The 15,883-nt window shown below is 71.0% G+C and overlaps 1 protein-coding gene across 1 annotated transcript; it reads right to left on the bottom strand.

The window, feature by feature from the left end:
- Nucleotides 1-235: 235 nt before the first annotated feature.
- Nucleotides 236-14,460, bottom strand: PDE1B (phosphodiesterase 1B). The gene is made up of 14 exons (XM_075724962.1): nt 14,330-14,460; nt 6,812-6,925; nt 5,815-6,000; nt 5,116-5,182; nt 4,188-4,304; nt 3,956-4,096; nt 3,433-3,533; nt 2,625-2,750; nt 2,438-2,539; nt 2,222-2,342; nt 1,074-1,155; nt 846-972; nt 561-697; nt 236-333 (listed from the first exon to the last, which is right to left on the bottom strand). Exons 1-14 carry the CDS (start codon nt 14,458-14,460, stop codon nt 236-238), a joined length of 1,650 nt encoding a protein of 549 aa, XP_075581077.1.
- Between the last annotated feature and the right edge of the window lie 1,423 nt (nt 14,461-15,883).

Here is a 15,883-nt window from a genome sequence, read left to right on the forward strand (position 1 = left end):
GCTCCTGGCGCGGAGGTTGGCACGAATCCCAGTGCAGCCCCGGGCGGCTCCTTCCCTGCAAATGGTGCTGAATTCGATGGCGTCGAAGACTTTGGGCGAGACGGCATCGCTCGGCTGGACGAGGAGCTGCTGGCGGGGCCGGGGGGGGACACGCAGTCATGGCAATGCCACCAATCCCCCCCCCCCCGCCCAGGTTGTGTCCCCCCCCGCCGCGCCCACCTTGCTGCGCCCGGTGCTATTCCACATCCCCGTTCTGCCTGTGCCGGCCGGGGCCCGCGGGCGGCTGCTCCTCGCAGGGCGACAGCTCCTCGATGGACGCCTGGTTGGTGATGCCTGCGGCGGGACGCGGGGCTGGGGGGTCGCTCCAACCCCTCCACGGGGGCTGAGACCCCCCCGGGGGTCACCCACCCCACGAGTCTGGGACCACGCGCCCTGCGCTCGGACCCCCTCCCCGCCCAGGGGTGCTCGGCCCGGACGCAGCCCCGCGCATCCCCGCGCCGGTGCCCGTCCCCTCCCCGGTGGCCGCGGTGGCTGCAGTGGCCGCAGTGGCCGTCACCTACCGCTGGCCGCCCGCTCCTTCCACTTCTGCTTGTTCTCCTGGATGTACTTGGCCCAGGTGGAGCGGAAGCCGGCCAGGTCGGCTTTGATGTCCCCCAGCTCCAGGTGCTCATCCAGGGACGGCTGCCGCCACTGCGAGCTGCGGGGACGGGGACAGCTGGGAGCGGGGCCGAGCCACCACCCCCAGCTCCCGCGTCCCAAAATCAGCGGGTGCCCCCCCACCCCAGGCTGAGCCCCACCAGCTCCCCGTGAGAAAGGGGAAACTGAGGCAGGGCGGCATGGCCCACCTGGCCGGCTGGGTGGCCACCGGGTTGCCCTTGGCTTTGGTGCCGTCCTCGGCGAGGGGCAGCACCATCTTCTCGGCCACGTCGGTCAGCACCGAGAAGGTGGGCTCCACGATGAAGTCGATAAAGCCTGAGGCGGGGAAGGGACGCGGCGTCGCTGGCGACGTCCCCCGCCCGCGGCAGGGCCGGTGGCTGGGGACGGGGTGGGGACGGGGCCCCAGGGCCGCTCACCGATCTGGGACTGAGCCACCAGCGTGGAGGTGCGGTCGCAGAGGGGCGAGAAGGGCAGCCCCAGCTCGGCCTCCTTGTCCCCCTGGCAAGGCAAGGAGACGTGTCCCCAAGAGTGGTCCCCATGTCCCCATGCGGTACCCATCCCCAAGGGGTGGTCCCTGTGTCCATGGCCCATGGCCCCAAGAGTGGTCCCCATGTCCCCATGCGGTACCCATCCCCAAGGGGTGGTCCCTGTGTCCATGGCCCATGGCCCCAAGAGTGGTCCCCATGTCCCCATGTGGTACCCATCCCCAAGGGGTGGTCCCTGTGTCCCCAAGAGTGGTCCCCATGTCCCCATGTGGTACCCATGGCCCCAAGGGATGGTCCCCGTGTCCCCAAGAGTGGTCCCTGTGTCCCCAGGGGGTGGTCCCCATGGCCCCATGAGGTCCCCGTGTCCCCAAGAGTGGTCCCCGTGTCCCCAAGAGTGGTCCCTGTGGCCCCAAGGAGTGGTCCCCGTGTCCCCAGGGGATGGTCCCCATGTCCCCAAGAGTGGTCCCCATGTCCCCATGTGGTACCCATGGCCCCAAGGGATGGTCCCCGTGTCCCCAAGAGTGGTCCCTGTGTCCCCAGGGGGTGGTCCCCATGGCCCCATGAGGTCCCTGTGTCCCCAAGAGTGGTCCCCGTGGCCCCAAGGGGTGGTCCCCGTGGCCCCAAGGAGTGGTCCCCGTGGCCCCATGAGGTCCCCGTGTCCCCAGGGGATGGTCCCCATGTCCCCATGAGGTCCCCGTGTCCCCAGAGGGTGGTCCCCGTGTCCCCAGGGGTGATCCCTATATCCCCATGTGGTCCCCATGTCCCCAAGGGGTGGTCCCTGTGTCCCCAGGGGATGGTCCCCGTGTCCCCAGGAGTGGTCCCCGTGTCCCAAGGGGCGGTCCCCGTGTCCCCAACGGGTGGACCCCATGTCCCCAGGGGTGATCCCTCTGTCCCCAGGAGGTGGTCCCCATGTGGTCCCCGTGTCCCCAGGAGGTGGTCCCCGTGTCCCCAGGAGGTGGTCCCCGTGTGGTCCCCGTGTCCCCAGGAGGTGGTCCCCATGACCCCAAGGGGTGGTCCCTGTGTCCCCAGGGGGTGGTCCCCGTGTCCCTCCACCCGTGCCGGGGACGCGGGCGCCCTGCCTGCCGGAAGAACTCCTCCATCAGGGCCTTGGTCCAGCGGCTGTGCACCGACCACTGCTTGGTGGGGTGGCTGATGTCGGCCGCGTGCAGCAGCAGCGACAGCACCTTGGACTTATCGATCCTGGGGAGGGGAGTGCAGCGCTGAGGCTTGTCCCCAAAGCCACAGCCCCCTCCCCGCCAGCGGCACCCCCGGACCTGGGCGGGCACCGTGCTCACCGCTCCAGCTGCTGCAGGGACGTCTTCATGGACTTCACCTGCTGGAAGTGGCAGGACATGTCGGTGGCCAGCACCATCTCGATCACCAGCGCCCGCAGCTCCCTGCGCCCCGGCGAGGGGGGGAAACGCCGTCAGGGCCCCGCGTCCCAGCCGGGGACAGCCCCGGGGACGGGGACGGGGACCTTACGCGAACTCGTCCTTGGTGAGGTTGACGAAGATGTTCATCTCGTCGTCCTGCATCATGCGGAAGACGGCGCTGATGTGGTGGTTCTCCAGCACCGAGCGGTCGTTGTAGAGGATGGCGCAGTCCGACCTGGGGATGGAGGGGACGGTGGGGCCACGGCACGGGGGGGAGCAGCCTGAGCCCCCCGCCCAGGGAGAGGGGTGTCCCCAGGGTGCCAGCGTGGCTGTGTCCTGGCCGTATCAGGGGCCCTGGGTGTCCCCAGGGTGCCAGGACATCTGTACCCAGACATCAGTGGCCTTGGGTGTCCCCAGGGTGCCACCACATCTGTATCCAGCCGTATCGGTGGCCCTGGGTGTCCCCAGGGTGCCAGCATCTGTATCGCAGCCATACCGGTGACACCGGGTGCCCTGGGTGTCCCCAGGGTGCCACTCAGTCCTTTCCATGCTCCGCAGCATCCCATGTGTCCCCATAACAGCCCTGCCTGCTGTGCCGTGCCACATGTGCCATGCCACCCGCACCGTGCCATGCCACCCGCACCGTGCCATGCCACCCGCACCGTGCCACCTGCACCGTGCCATGCCATCTGCACCGTGCCACCTGCACCATGCCGTGCCACCCGCACCGTGCCACGCCACCCGCACCGTGCCACCTACACCATGCCATGCCACCTGCACCATGCCATGCCACCTGCACCATGCCATGCCACCCGCGCTGTGCTGTGCCAACCGTTCCATGTCACCTGCACCGTGCCATGCCACCCACACCGTGCCGTGCCATGCCATGCCACCCGTGCCATGCCACCCGCCCTCACTTGGTCTGGATGTGGAAGCTGTTGGTGGTGCCCGTGTGCTCGTAGTCGTGGATGGCGGCAGCGAAGATGATGGCCAGGACCTCGATCTCCGTCAGGTAGTGCTGGGGGGACACGGGCGTCGGGGGGACAGGCCAGCGCAGGTGCTCCAGTGCCACCCCGCGAGGGGCACGGGGCCGAATGGGCATGGGGTGCTCTGCGTGTGTGTTTTTGCACGACTGCGTGTGACTACACAGGTACACAGCCACACATGCCTGTCACGGCCGTGTGTGACACGCCACAAGCGTGCGACAGCCGTGCGGGATGAGAGGGCGCACACATGTGCCAGGTGCCACCCCACATGTGCCCACCCGTCCCCCCCAAGCCGGGGGTCACCCCATCGTCCTGGTGACATTTCCATGGTGACAGCGCGGTCACCACATGGCACCGTCTCTGGCAACAAGCATCGCCTGGACCAGCCCGACCGGCACCGGGCACCGGCCCAGGCACGGCCGGGGACCCCGCGGGACCCCCCGCGCCCCCGTACCACCATGCCGGTGCGGAGCAGGAAGCAATGGACGGTCTGGGTGACGTCGGCGGCGTGGACCTGGTTGTGGTAGGGGTTCCGGTACTTCCCGTAGCCGGCCTCCAGCGCATCCAGCAGCGTCGTCAGGAAGACAGTGGGGATCTGCGGCACGGGCACACGCGCTCGCAGGTGCGCTCGCGCGTGTTAGAGCCGCCGGCACGTGCCAGGCACCCACGGGCGGGCACGGGCGTACCTTGAAGCGGCTGTTGAGGTTGTGTCGGGTGAAGAGCTCGAAGACGATGGTCCTCAGGGAGTGGTCGTCCGTCACCCGGTTCAGCGCAAAGACGTCGAAGCACCACAGGTCGAGGCTCTGCGGGGGGGACGGGGGCATTACCCCAGCGCCGGGGCAAGCCCCATGCCCGCTGACACCCAGCCCTGTCCAGCGACGCCCCGTGATGCCAGGCACCCCCAGGGATGCTCAGGGAAGCCCAAGGAAGCCATGCCATGCCAGGCACCCCCAGGGATGCTCAGGGAAGTCCAAGGAAGCCATGCCATGCCAGGCACCCCCAGGGATGTCCAGGGAAGCCCAAGGAAGCCATGCTATGCCAGGCAATGCCCAGGGATGCTCAGCCATGCCCAGGGAAGCCATGCCATGCCAGGCAATGCCCAGGGATGCTCAGCCATGCCCAGGAATGCCCAAGGAAGCCATGCCATGCCAGGCAATGCCCAGGGATGCTCAGCCATGCCCAGGAATGCCCAGGGAAGCCATGCCATGCCAGGCAATGCCCAGGAATGCCCAGGGAAGCCATGCCATGCCAGGCAATGCCCAGGGATGCTCAGCCATGCCCAGGAATGCCCAGGGAAGCCATGTCATGCCAGGCAATGCCCAGGGATGCTCAGCCATGCCCAGGGATGCCCAGGGAAGCCATGCCATGCCAGACAATGCCCAGGGATGCCCAGCAACATCCACTGAAGCCCCATAATTCCAAGTGATGTCCAGCAATGCCCAGCCGTGCCCAGTGATGCCCATCCACGCCCAGCAGTGCCGGGTGCCATCTCCCCCAGCTATCCCGGGGGAATCCTGCTGAGCCGGCAGTGTGGGCAGGGTGGCCGTGCCTGGCAGTGCCAGGCCGGGGCAGCGTCCCGGGGGGGATTGGGGTGCCCCCCGCACCCCACGGTACCTTCAGGCAGTTCAGGACGGAGGTGGAATAGCTGGGCCCCACGGCCGTGTACGTCCTGCGGAACATCCTGCAAGGGGGGAGTCAGGGCTGATGTGGGTGCTGGGGACAGCCTGGGTGCTGGGGGACAGACCTGGGTGCTGGGGGACAGACCTGGGGGCCGGGGGACAGACCCTGGGTGCTCAGGGACTCAGCTGGGTGCCGGGGACAGACCTGGGTGCAGGGCATAATCCCAGGGTGCTGGGGAGCCCCCTGGGTGCCAGGGGATAGACCTGGGTGCAGGGGATTTTCCCTGGGTGCTGGGGAACCCCCTGGGTGCTCAGGGACCCCCTGGGTGCCAGACACAGCTCCTGGGTGCTGGGGACCCCCCTGGGTGCTCAGGGACCCCCCTGGGTGCCAGACATGGCCCCTGGGTACTGGGGACCCCCCCTGGGTGCCAGGCATGGCCCTGGGTGCCAGGGGACCCCCCTCGGTGCCAGGCACAGCCCCTGGGTACTGGGAACCCCCCTAGTGCTCAGGGACCCCCCTGGTGCTCAGGGACCCCCCTGGGTGCCAGGCACGGCCCCTAGGTACTGGGGACCCCCTGGGTGCCAGGCACGGCCCCTGGGTACCCCGGGACAGCCCCAACCCCCCAACCCCACTCCCATCCCCCACCTCCATCCCCATGCCCCCCCCACTCGGGGGGTGCCACCCAGCACCCACCTCTCCACGAAGATGCCGGCCTGGACGGCGTGGACGATGCTGCGAAACTTGGGCTTCTCCTCTGCCCGGCGGCCCTTGGCCCGCGCCTGCTGGGTGAAGGTGGCCGCCAGCCAGTCCCGCACCTCCGAGGGCACGGCCGCGTCCGAGCCCATCTCCCGCAGCTCGTCCTCCGTGTCCAGCATCTGCCTGCGGGGCAGGCAACGGGGCGGGATGGCACCCGGGTGGGCAACGGGGCGGGCATCAGGATGGGGAACGGGGCAGGATGGCACCAGGGTGGGCATTGGGATGGGGAATGGGGTGGGGAACGGGGCAGGATGGCACCAGGGTGGGCATCGGGATGGGCATCGGGATGGGGAACGGGGCAGGATGGGACCAGGGTGGGCATCGGGATGGGCATTGGGATGGGGAATGAGGTGGGGAACGAGGCAGGATGGCACCAGGGTGGGCATTGGGATGGGCATCAGGATGGGGAACGGGGCAGGATGGGACCAGGGTGGGCATCGGGATGGGCATCAGGATGGGGAACGGGGCAGGATGGGACCAGGGTGGGCATCGGGATGGGCATCAGGATGGGGAACGGGGCAGGATGGGACCAGGGTGGGCATCGGGATGGGCAACAGGATGGGGAACGGGGCAGGATGGGACCAGGGTGGGCATTGGGATGGGCATCAGGATGGGGAACGGGGCAGGATGGGACCAGGGTGGGCATCGGGATGGGCAACAGGATGGGGAACGGGGCAGGATGGGACCAGGGTGGGCATTGGGATGGGCATTGGGATGGGGAATGAGGTGGGGAACGAGGCAGGATGGCACCAGGGTGGGCATTGGGATGGGCATCAGGATGGGGAACGGGGCAGGATGGGACCAGGGTGGGCATTGGGATGGGCATCAGGATGGGGAACGGGGCAGGATGGGACCAGGGTGGGCGTCGGGATGGGGAGTGGGGATGGGGAACAGGGTGGGCTGGCACCGGGGTGGGCACCGTCCCCGCCCGCACCTCGTCTCGTCGATGTAGACGGCCTCCAGCAGCGAGGCCGCGTACTCCAGGTTCCTCTTCAGCTCCTCCACGTTCACCTCGCCCGTCTCCAGCTGCTTCACCAGGTAGCGCAGCCTGCGGCGGGCGGCAGCGCGTCACGGCCCCCGGCACGCCGGGGCCAGCACCCCACGGCTGCACACGCACACGCCTCGACACGCGTGGCCGGCGCCTCTAGGCACGCGTGTCCCGTGTCGGTGCCCGGGGACCCCCCGAGCGATGGCGGCAGCCAGGGGAGGGTCGAGGTGGGAGCGTGGCTACAGCACGGCTGGGGGGTGCGGGGGGCACCCAGCACCCGGCGGGCAGAGCGCGTCCTGCAGCCGGGACCCAGCATCCCTGCACCCAGCACCCAGAGCTCATCCTGCACCCAGCACCCAGAGCTCATCCGGCACCCAAAACCCTTCAGCCTGCACCTACACAGCACCCAGAGCTCAGTACCTGGCACCTAGAACTTATCCTGCACCCAGAGATCAGCACCCAGAGATCAGCACCCAGAGCTCATCCTGCACCCAGCACCTAGAACTTATCCTGCACCCAGAGCTCATCCAGCACCCAGCAACCAGAGATCAGCACCCAGTGATCAGCGCCCAGAGCTCATCCAGCAGCCAGAGCTCATCCTGCACCCAGAGCTCATCCTGCACCCAAGACCCTTCAGCCTGCACCTGCACAGCACCCGGAGCTCATCCAGCACCCAGAGCTCACCCTGCACCCAGCACCCAGAGATCAGCACCCAGTGATCAGCGCCCAGAGCTCACCCTGCACCCAGAGCTCATCCAGCACCCAAAACCCTTCAGCCTGCACAGCACCCAGAGCTCATCCAGCACCCAGAGCTCACCCTGCACCCAGCACCCAGAGATCAGCACCCAGTGATCAGCGCCCAGAGCTCACCCTGCACCCAGCGCTCACCCTGCACCCAGCATCCGGAGCTCAGCATCCAGCACTGGGGAGGGTGCTCCCCCCCGTGGGAAGTGGGCAGGGGTGCGGGCAGGGGCGCGGGCAGGGGTGCGGGTGTCCCTGCCCGCATTGGAGAAGCCTAAAAGGGCGCAGGCTCCCCTCAGCACCCAGGGTCACCCATCCCCAGCCCCGAGGGTGGGCATCCCCACCCCCAGCCCGCGCAGGGCCTGGGTGACACTGGGGACAAAGCTGGGGTCAGTGGGGCCGCGGCAGCAGAAGGGACAAGGAGCACAGCCCAGGGTGGGGGGGCCCTATGGCAGGGGGCTTTGCACCCTGGGGACCCACAGCAGGGTCGGGGTGCTGAGCCCCCACCCTGCCATGCCTCAGTTTCCCCTTCCCTGAAACCTCACCCGTGCTGGGGGCCCCGGGGAGGGGGTGCAGGATGGGGCCCCGCAGCTGGGCCCTGCGCAGCGTCGCCAGCTCTGCCGCGGCGGGGGCGGCAGCGACACCCATGGGTGCCCCCGCGGCCTGGGGACGTGGGGACAGGAGCCCAGCGTGGCTGCCCTCCCGCTGTGGCTTGCGACACCCGCACGGACACGGGGACAGGGGGACACGGGGACAGGGGGACACGGGAGCGTCCCAGCGGGGTGGTGTGGGGACGAGCCCTGGCAGGGAGAGCACCCAGATCCATGCACATGCGTGTGCGGGTGCACACGCACCTGAATGTGCACATACAACATGGGTGCACATATGCATGCACACATGTGCGTGCACACACACAGACGTACCCAAATACACACGCGAGGTGTGCGCAGACAGGCGTGCACACGTGCACATATACATGCACGCACACATACATGCACGCACACGTGCTTGCCCAGCAATGCACACACACTTGTGCGCACACATGCACACACACGGTGCACACAAGCACACATCACGCATGCTCAGCACGGCTACACACGCACCAGGTGTGCCCACTCCCGAAAATACCCACCCACAGTGCACACACGTGCACATGCGTGCACGCAGCACACACGTGCACATGGAGGTACACTCCTCTCCCCAGCCCCCGCCCCGGGCAAGCCCTCCCTGTCTGACGCACGCCTGAACACGCGTGTGCCCGCAGCCGGCTGGCCCCCGGCCATCTGTCTGCGCGTCCGTGTGTCTGTCGTGGCGGGGGGCGCGGAGGCGGCGGGCGGGGGGGGGTCCCATCTGGCCGCCCGGGGAAGCGCCGCCCCCGCAGCCATGTCTCCCGCTTCAGCCCCCTTGCTCGCACGCCGGCTGGCACGCGCTCGCACGCCGGCTGGCACGGGCTGGCACACGCTCGCACGGCCCCACCGGCTCCCCCCGCGCTGGGGCGAGGGACGGGGGACACGGGGCGGCTGCCGGGTGCTGGTGGGACACCGGACCCTGGCCCGGGCTGGCTCAGCCCTCTGGCCACCCCGTCCCCTCCCGGAGGCCTCGCTGCCACTGCCACTGGCACCCACCAGGTCCCCATCGGCACCCACTGGTCCCCATCAATGCCACCAGCACCGACTGGTCCCCATGGGTACGTACCAGGTCCCCATCACTGCCACCAGCACCTGCCAGGTCCCCATCAGCACCCATGGGGTCCCTATCGCTGCCACCAGCACCCAACTGGTCCCCACCAGCACCCACTGATCCCCATCGCTGCCACCAGCACCCACCAGGTCCCCATCAGCACCCACGGGGTCCCCATCGCTGCCACCAGCACCCAACTGGTCCCCATCGCTGCCACCAGCACCCACCGGGTCCCTACTGGTCCCTATTAGTGTTCACTTGGCACCCAGCAGGTCCCCATCACCACCACCAGCACCCACCGGGTCCCATCAGCACCCACTGGTCCCCTTCAAATGCCACCAGCACCGACTGGTCCCCATGGGTACGTACCAGGTCCCCATCACTGCCACCAGCACCCAACTGGTCCCCACCAGCACCCGCTGGTCCCCATCGCTGCCACCAGCACCCACCAGGTCCCTACTGGTCCCTATTAGTGTCCACTTGGCACCCAGCAGGTCCCCATCACCACCACCAGCACCCACCGGGTCCCATCACTGCCCACCCAGCACCCGCTGGGTCCCCACAGCCGGTGGCACCCGTCCCCACGGCCAGCTTGTCTCCCATGACGCTGCCAGCCCAGCCCGCGGCGCGGGGGGCACCTTGGGGTGACCCTGAAACCTGGCCACGGGGCGGGGGACAGCACCCGGCGACAGCCCCACGGGACGGGGACACGCGGTGACAGCTCCACGGGATGGGGACACGCGGTGACAGCCCCACGGGAGGGGGACACGCGGTGACAGCTCCACGGGAGGGGGACATGCGGTGACAGCCCCACGGGACGGGGACACGCGGTGACAGCTCCACGGGATGGGGACACGCGGTGACAGCCCCACGGGAGGGGGACACGCGGTGACAGCCCCACGGGACGGGGGGCAGCCCCCTCCTGCTCCGCTCCCGTGGCCGGCCCCGAGCCGACCCCCGCGATGCAACACAGCGTCCCTGACATTGTCCCCCCGTGACCCCAACACCGTCCCCTGTGTCCCTGACACCATCCCCCCGTGTCCCTGACACCGTCCCCCCATGTCCCCACTGCGGGAACGTCCCCCGCCCCAGCCCCAAGCGGAGAACCCGGGGGAGCCTCGTCAGCGCTAACGAGAGCTGGCAGTGGGCGTGCGGGGGCCGGCGAGGCCCCGCAACACGTGCACGCTCGTGCAAGGCTGGCAGAGGGCACACACACACACTCGTGCAAGGCTGGCAGAGGGCACACACACACGTGCTCGTGCAGGGCTGGGGGAGGTCACACACACGTGTGAGGCTGGAGGAGGTCACACATGTGCACTCGTGCAAGGCTGGGCGAGGTCACACGCGCTCGTGCAAGGCTGGGGGAGGTCACACACGTGCACTCGTACAAGGCTGGGGGAGGTCACACACGCGCTCGTGTGAGGCTGGGGGAGGTCACACACGTGCACTCGTGTGAGGCTGGGGGAGGTCACACACGTGCACTCGTGTGAGGCTGGGGGAGGTCACACACGTGCACTCGTGTGAGGCTGGGGGAGGTCACACGCGCTCGTGCAAGGCTGGGCGAGGTCACACACACACTCATGTGAGGCTGGGCGAGGTCACACACGTGCACTCGTGCAAGGCCTGTGCTCGGCCGTGCGGGTGACACGTGGTGGTGCGTGTCCCAGCCAGCCGGCCCCCAGCCACCCCAGCCCTGTCCCTTGGGGAAACTGAGGCACAGCGGGGGGTGGGTGGGTGTCACAGCACCGGGCCCAGCCAGGGCCGCGGGGTCCCCACCGCGCTGGCTCCGGGGGGACCAGCCCCAAAACCTCAGTCACCGGCCGAGGGGAGCCACCGCGTCCCCTGTCCCCCAGCATCGGGGACAGCCATGGTGGCTCAAAACCCGGCCGGCAGCAACGCCGGCACTCGTCCCGGCCCAGGGGACAGCGCCCGGGGGACGGTGCCCGGGGGGGGGGACAGTGCCCAGGTGACAGCCCCCCGGAGGGGACAGTGCTCCAGAGGGGACAGTGCCATGACCCGCACCAGCGCTGGGAATGCCGTGGACCGGCACAGGGATCCCAGCCATGGGCAGGGGGGGACAAGGGGACCCCCAAGCACCGCCACCCCGGCGGGGGACAAAGCCAGCGGGTGCCGTGGCCGGGGGCCGCGGGGCGCTGGCAGCGGGGTGGGCGAGGAGAGCAGCGAGGGCCGGCATCCGCCCCGGCTCCCGCGGGATTTCCCACCGCCTGATTGCAATTTGTTTTAATTAGCGGCCGCCGCCCTGCGCCGGGGCACCCGCACCGCCGCCGGGCTGGCACCCCCAAAGCATCCCCCACAGGGTCCCCCTCTGTGGCCCACCCCAGCCCCCCCCCAGCACCTAACGACCCCCCAAGCCTCGTCAGCGTCGCCCAGGCCTGGGCGTGCACACGCGTGTGCGCGTGGGTGGGTGCTGGGGACCCCCCCGTGCCGCCGGCACACGCGTGTGGGCAAGCGTGCAAAGGGATGCGCAAGCCCGAGGCACCCGCGCAAGTTTGCAGGCGCCTGGGCAGGGGCGCGAGCGAGCAGGGGCCCCTGCGAGCGTGCAAGGGCGCAGGCGGCTCTTGCACACCCAGGCCTGGGCCTGGCTCGGCGGGTGGGGGCCACCGCAGCCCCCGGCCAAGGTGACGGTGACGGTGACGGCTGCCAGCGGGCGAGGGAGGGGGCTGGGGGGGCCGGGGGACAGCCAGACGTCACGTTCAAAGCCAGCGTGAAGCTCCCGCGCCCGGCGGGCTGCGAGGGAACGTGACCTTGGGAAGGTGGCCGTCACCTTCCTGCACCCGGCCACCCACCCCCGGGGGCACCCACCCCCGGGGGCACAGCTGCACGGGACCCCCGTGTCGCTCGCCCGTCACGGACGGAGCTGGGACCCCCAAGCCTGGGGACGAGGGACAGCGGGAGCGGGGGCCGGGCTGCGTCACGCTGCCGGGTGGGTGCCACCCGCGCCCAGGGTCCCCGCGGGCCGCCTGTCACCACCCACGGCCCCCCCGGTGCCACCGCCGGTCGTGGCGCCGGCCCCCCGCAGTCCCCCATGGCGGCACCGGTGTCCCCAGGGCCACCCCGTGCCCAGGGAGGGGCTCAGGGTTGGCTTCGGGGTGCAGCCAGCGCTGGGGACCCCCACCCCGGATTGACGCCGCAGCCTCACGTGCACCCACGGGTGCCCCGACCCCTCCAGCTCCCTGCCCCGGGGTCCCCTGTCCCAGCTGACCCCCACCCTGGGGACCGGCTACCCATCCCCAAAGCTCGGGGGGCCGGGATCCTGCCCCCCACCCCGGGGCCACCCTGCTGCCCCCCGCTCCGGCCCCACAGCGGGGAGCTGGGGTGCGGGCAGGGACCCCTGCACGCCCCCGCAGCGGGGGCGGCCGCCAGCAATTTCGGGGAGGGGGAGGCGGGCGGGGGAGCGGGAGCGCAGCGCAGCCCACGCGCTCGCACACCTGCACGTGCACGCGCTCCCCCGCGCACGCTCAGGTGCGCTCCGGCACGCGGGCCCGTGACACGCGGCGCCCGCGCACGCTCGCTCGCTCCCACACGGGACCCCCCGCTCCCACCCGCACGCACATGCGCTCGCACACACGCGTGTGCACGCACCCAACCGGGCGTTTGCACGCCCGCAGCAACGTGCGCAGCCGGTTGCACGCTCAGGCTTGCACGCGCGCCCCGAGAGCTCCGGCCCCGGCGTTTCACGCCCTGGCTGAGTCCTGCCCCGGCCTCGTGCGACACACGCTCAGCGGCTCGGCTCGCCGGCGAGCGTGCAACACGGGCACCCGGCTCCGGTCCTCGTGTCCCCCGCGTCGCACGGGCGCCGCGCACGCCCCTGCACGAGCGTGCCCTCGCCGGCCGCCACGTGCAGGCCGGCCCCGTGCACGTGGCCGCGCACGCCCCTCGCACGCCCACGCCTGCGCCCGCCGCACGAGGACCCGCACGAGCAGCGTGAGCCCACGCGTGAGCACGACCGCGCAGCGGGCAAGGGGGTGGCACCCCCAGGGCCCCCCCGAGCCCCCCCAGGGAGGAGGGGGGCACAGGGTGGCACCCAGGGGTGTCAGGGGGTGTCACCCCCTGCCCCGGCACCCGCTCTGCCCCCCCGGGGTTGGGGGGACCCCCCGAGGTGCCCCCTGCGGCGAGGGGTGTTGGGGGCTGCGCTGGGGGGTCCCACCCAGCACCCCCACCCAGCCCAAGGGGGTCCTGGTGCCCCCACCCCGAGGGGATGCAATGGGTGCGGGGGGGTCCCCAGGGTGGCTGGGGGTCCTGCGTGGGGGGCGGGGGGCACCAGGGGGTCCGGGCGAGGGGCTCCAGGGGGTCCCCAGGGGCAGCTGAAGGTCCCAGGGTCCTGCCTGGAGTGGGGGGCACCGGGGGGTCCCCAAAGGGGGGGTCGTGGGGGTTGGGCTTGGGTGGGCTCGGAGGTCCTGGTTTGGGGGTCCTGGTTTGGGGGGCAACCCGGTTTGGGGGGAGGGTCCTGGTTTCAGGGGTCCCTGGTTTGGGGGGGGTCTCAGCTTGGGAGGGATCTGGTTTGGGGGGTCCCATTTTAGTGGGTGGTCCCATTTGGGAGGGCTCCGGTTTGGGAGGGGTCCCAGTCTGGGGGGGGGGTCCCGGTTTGGGGGGGTCCCTGTTCGAGGGGTCCCGGGGTGGGATGTGCGGTTTGAGGAGGGGGGGGGGGGTCCCTATTCGAGGGGTCCCGTTTGGGGGGGTCCTGGTTCGAGGGGTCCCTGTTCGAGGGGTGCCAGTTCGAGGGGTCCCAGGGAGGTCCCGGGGGGGGGGTCCCAGTTTGAGGGGTCCCTGTGGGGGGGGTCCCTGTTCGAGGGGTCCCTGTGGGGGGGGTCCCTGTTCGAGGGGTGCCGGTTCGGGTGGTCCCGGGGGGGGGGTCCCGGTTCGAGGGGTGCCGGTTCGAGGGGTCCCTGGGGGGGGGGGGGGACAGGACCCTGGGGGGGGTGTCCCTGTTCGAGGGGGGTCCCGGTTTGAGGGGTCCCTGTGGGGGGGGTCCCGGTTCGAGGGGTGCCTGTTCGGGGGGTGCCGGTTTCGGGGGTCACTCACAGCGCCCGCAGCTTGACCCAGATCCTCTTGCTGGGCGCGGACTTGACCTCCAGCGGCGAGGGGCAGCCGCCGGCCGGGTCCGGCGCCTCTCGCTCGGGCTCCAGCCCCGGGAGGCTCCGCGGCGGCTCCATGGCCCCTGCGGCGGCGGCGGGGACGCGGCCTCAGCCCCGCGCGGCTCCCGGGGCCCGGCGGGCAGCGCCCGAGCCGCCGGTACCGCCCCGCAGCCCCGGCCTCCCCTCCCCGCCCGGTACCCGGCGGCTGCGCAGGCGGCACCGGCCCGGCCGGCGGAGCTAAGATGGCATCCCCGGCACCGGGGGTGGGAGCGGCGGGGGGCACCGGGAGGGGGGCACCGGGAGGGGGGGGCACCGGCGGCGGGGGGGAGAACCGGCGGCGGGGGGCACCGGGGGCACCGGGAGCACCGGGGATGTGGGAGCACCGGGAGAAGAGAACAGAACCGGAGATGGGGAGCACCGGGAGGGGGGAGAACCGGAGATGGGGAGCACCGGGAGGGGGGAGAACCGGAGATGGGGAGCACCGGGGATGGGGGAGCACCGGGAGAAGAGAACCGGGGATGGGGGAGAACTGGGAGAAGAGAACCGGGGAGGGGGAGCACCGGGATGGGGGAGAACCGGGGATGGGGGAGCACCGGGAGAAGAGAACCGGGGATGGGGGAGAACTGGGAGAAGAGAACCGGGGAGGGGGAGCACCGGGATGGGGGAGAACCGGGGATGGGGGAGAACTGGGAGAAGAGAACCGGGGAGGGGGAGCACCGGGATGGGGGAGAACCGGGGAGGGGGAGCACCGGTGTGCAGCGGGGGGAACCGGGGATGCTGCGCGCTCCTACCCGGGGATGCTCGGCCGGGAAGCGCCGGTGCTGCCGTGCTCCGCTGCTGCTGGTGCCGCTGTGCCCCGGTGCTGCCGTGCTCTGCTGCTGCCGGTGCAACCGGTGCTGTCGTGCCCCGGTGCTGCCGGTGCCGCCGGCTCTGCCTCCGCCGCCCCGGGCTCGCCGCAACTTTCCCCGAGCCGGCACCGGCGGGAGGGCGGGGAGGGGCGGGGGGAGCCGGGGGCGGGGGCCGGGAAGCGGGGCCGGCCCAGCCCCTCCGCCCCGCTCAGCCCCGGGACCCCCCTGGGAGGGAGGTGTGCGGGACCCCCGTAAGGGCTGGGGGAGAGGAAGGGCCCCCAGGACCCCTGGGGGGGCACCCCGGACCCCCATGGAGCTGTAGGGGTTGGACCCCAGGACCCCTATGGAGCTGGGGGGGACCCCAGGACCCCTATGGGGGGTACCCAGGACCCCCGTGGGGCTATAGAGGTTGGACACCAGGACCCCTATGGAGCTGGGGGAGACCCCAGGACCCCTGGGGGGGTACCCAGGACCCCCGTGGGGCTGTAGAGGTTGGACTCCAGGACCCCTATGGAGCTTGGGGGGTGCAGGTACCCCTGGACCCCTATGGGGGGTACCCAGGACTCCCGTGGGGCTATAGGGGTTGGACCCCAGGACCCCTATGGAGCTGGGGGGTGCAGGTACCCCCGGACCCCTATGGGGGGGCACCCCGG

Source organism: Pelecanus crispus, chromosome 26 (assembly GCF_030463565.1).
Source record: "Pelecanus crispus isolate bPelCri1 chromosome 26, bPelCri1.pri, whole genome shotgun sequence".
Classification (NCBI taxonomy): Eukaryota; Metazoa; Chordata; class Aves; order Pelecaniformes; family Pelecanidae; genus Pelecanus; species Pelecanus crispus.

Bases quoted from the DNA above. Each gene is read 5' to 3' on its own strand.
- PDE1B (XM_075724962.1), bottom strand. From the start codon at position 14,460: ATGGAGCCGCCGCGGAGCCTCCCGGGGCTGGAGCCCGAGCGAGAGGCG. The intron at 4,097-4,187 runs GTACGCCCGTGC...CCCGTGCCGCAG, and splicing joins ACCTCAACAGCCGCTTCAAG to ATCCCCACTGTCTTCCTGAC. The intron at 3,534-3,955 runs GTACGGGGGCGC...GTGTCCCCCCAG, and splicing joins TGCTCCGCACCGGCATGGTG to CACTACCTGACGGAGATCGA.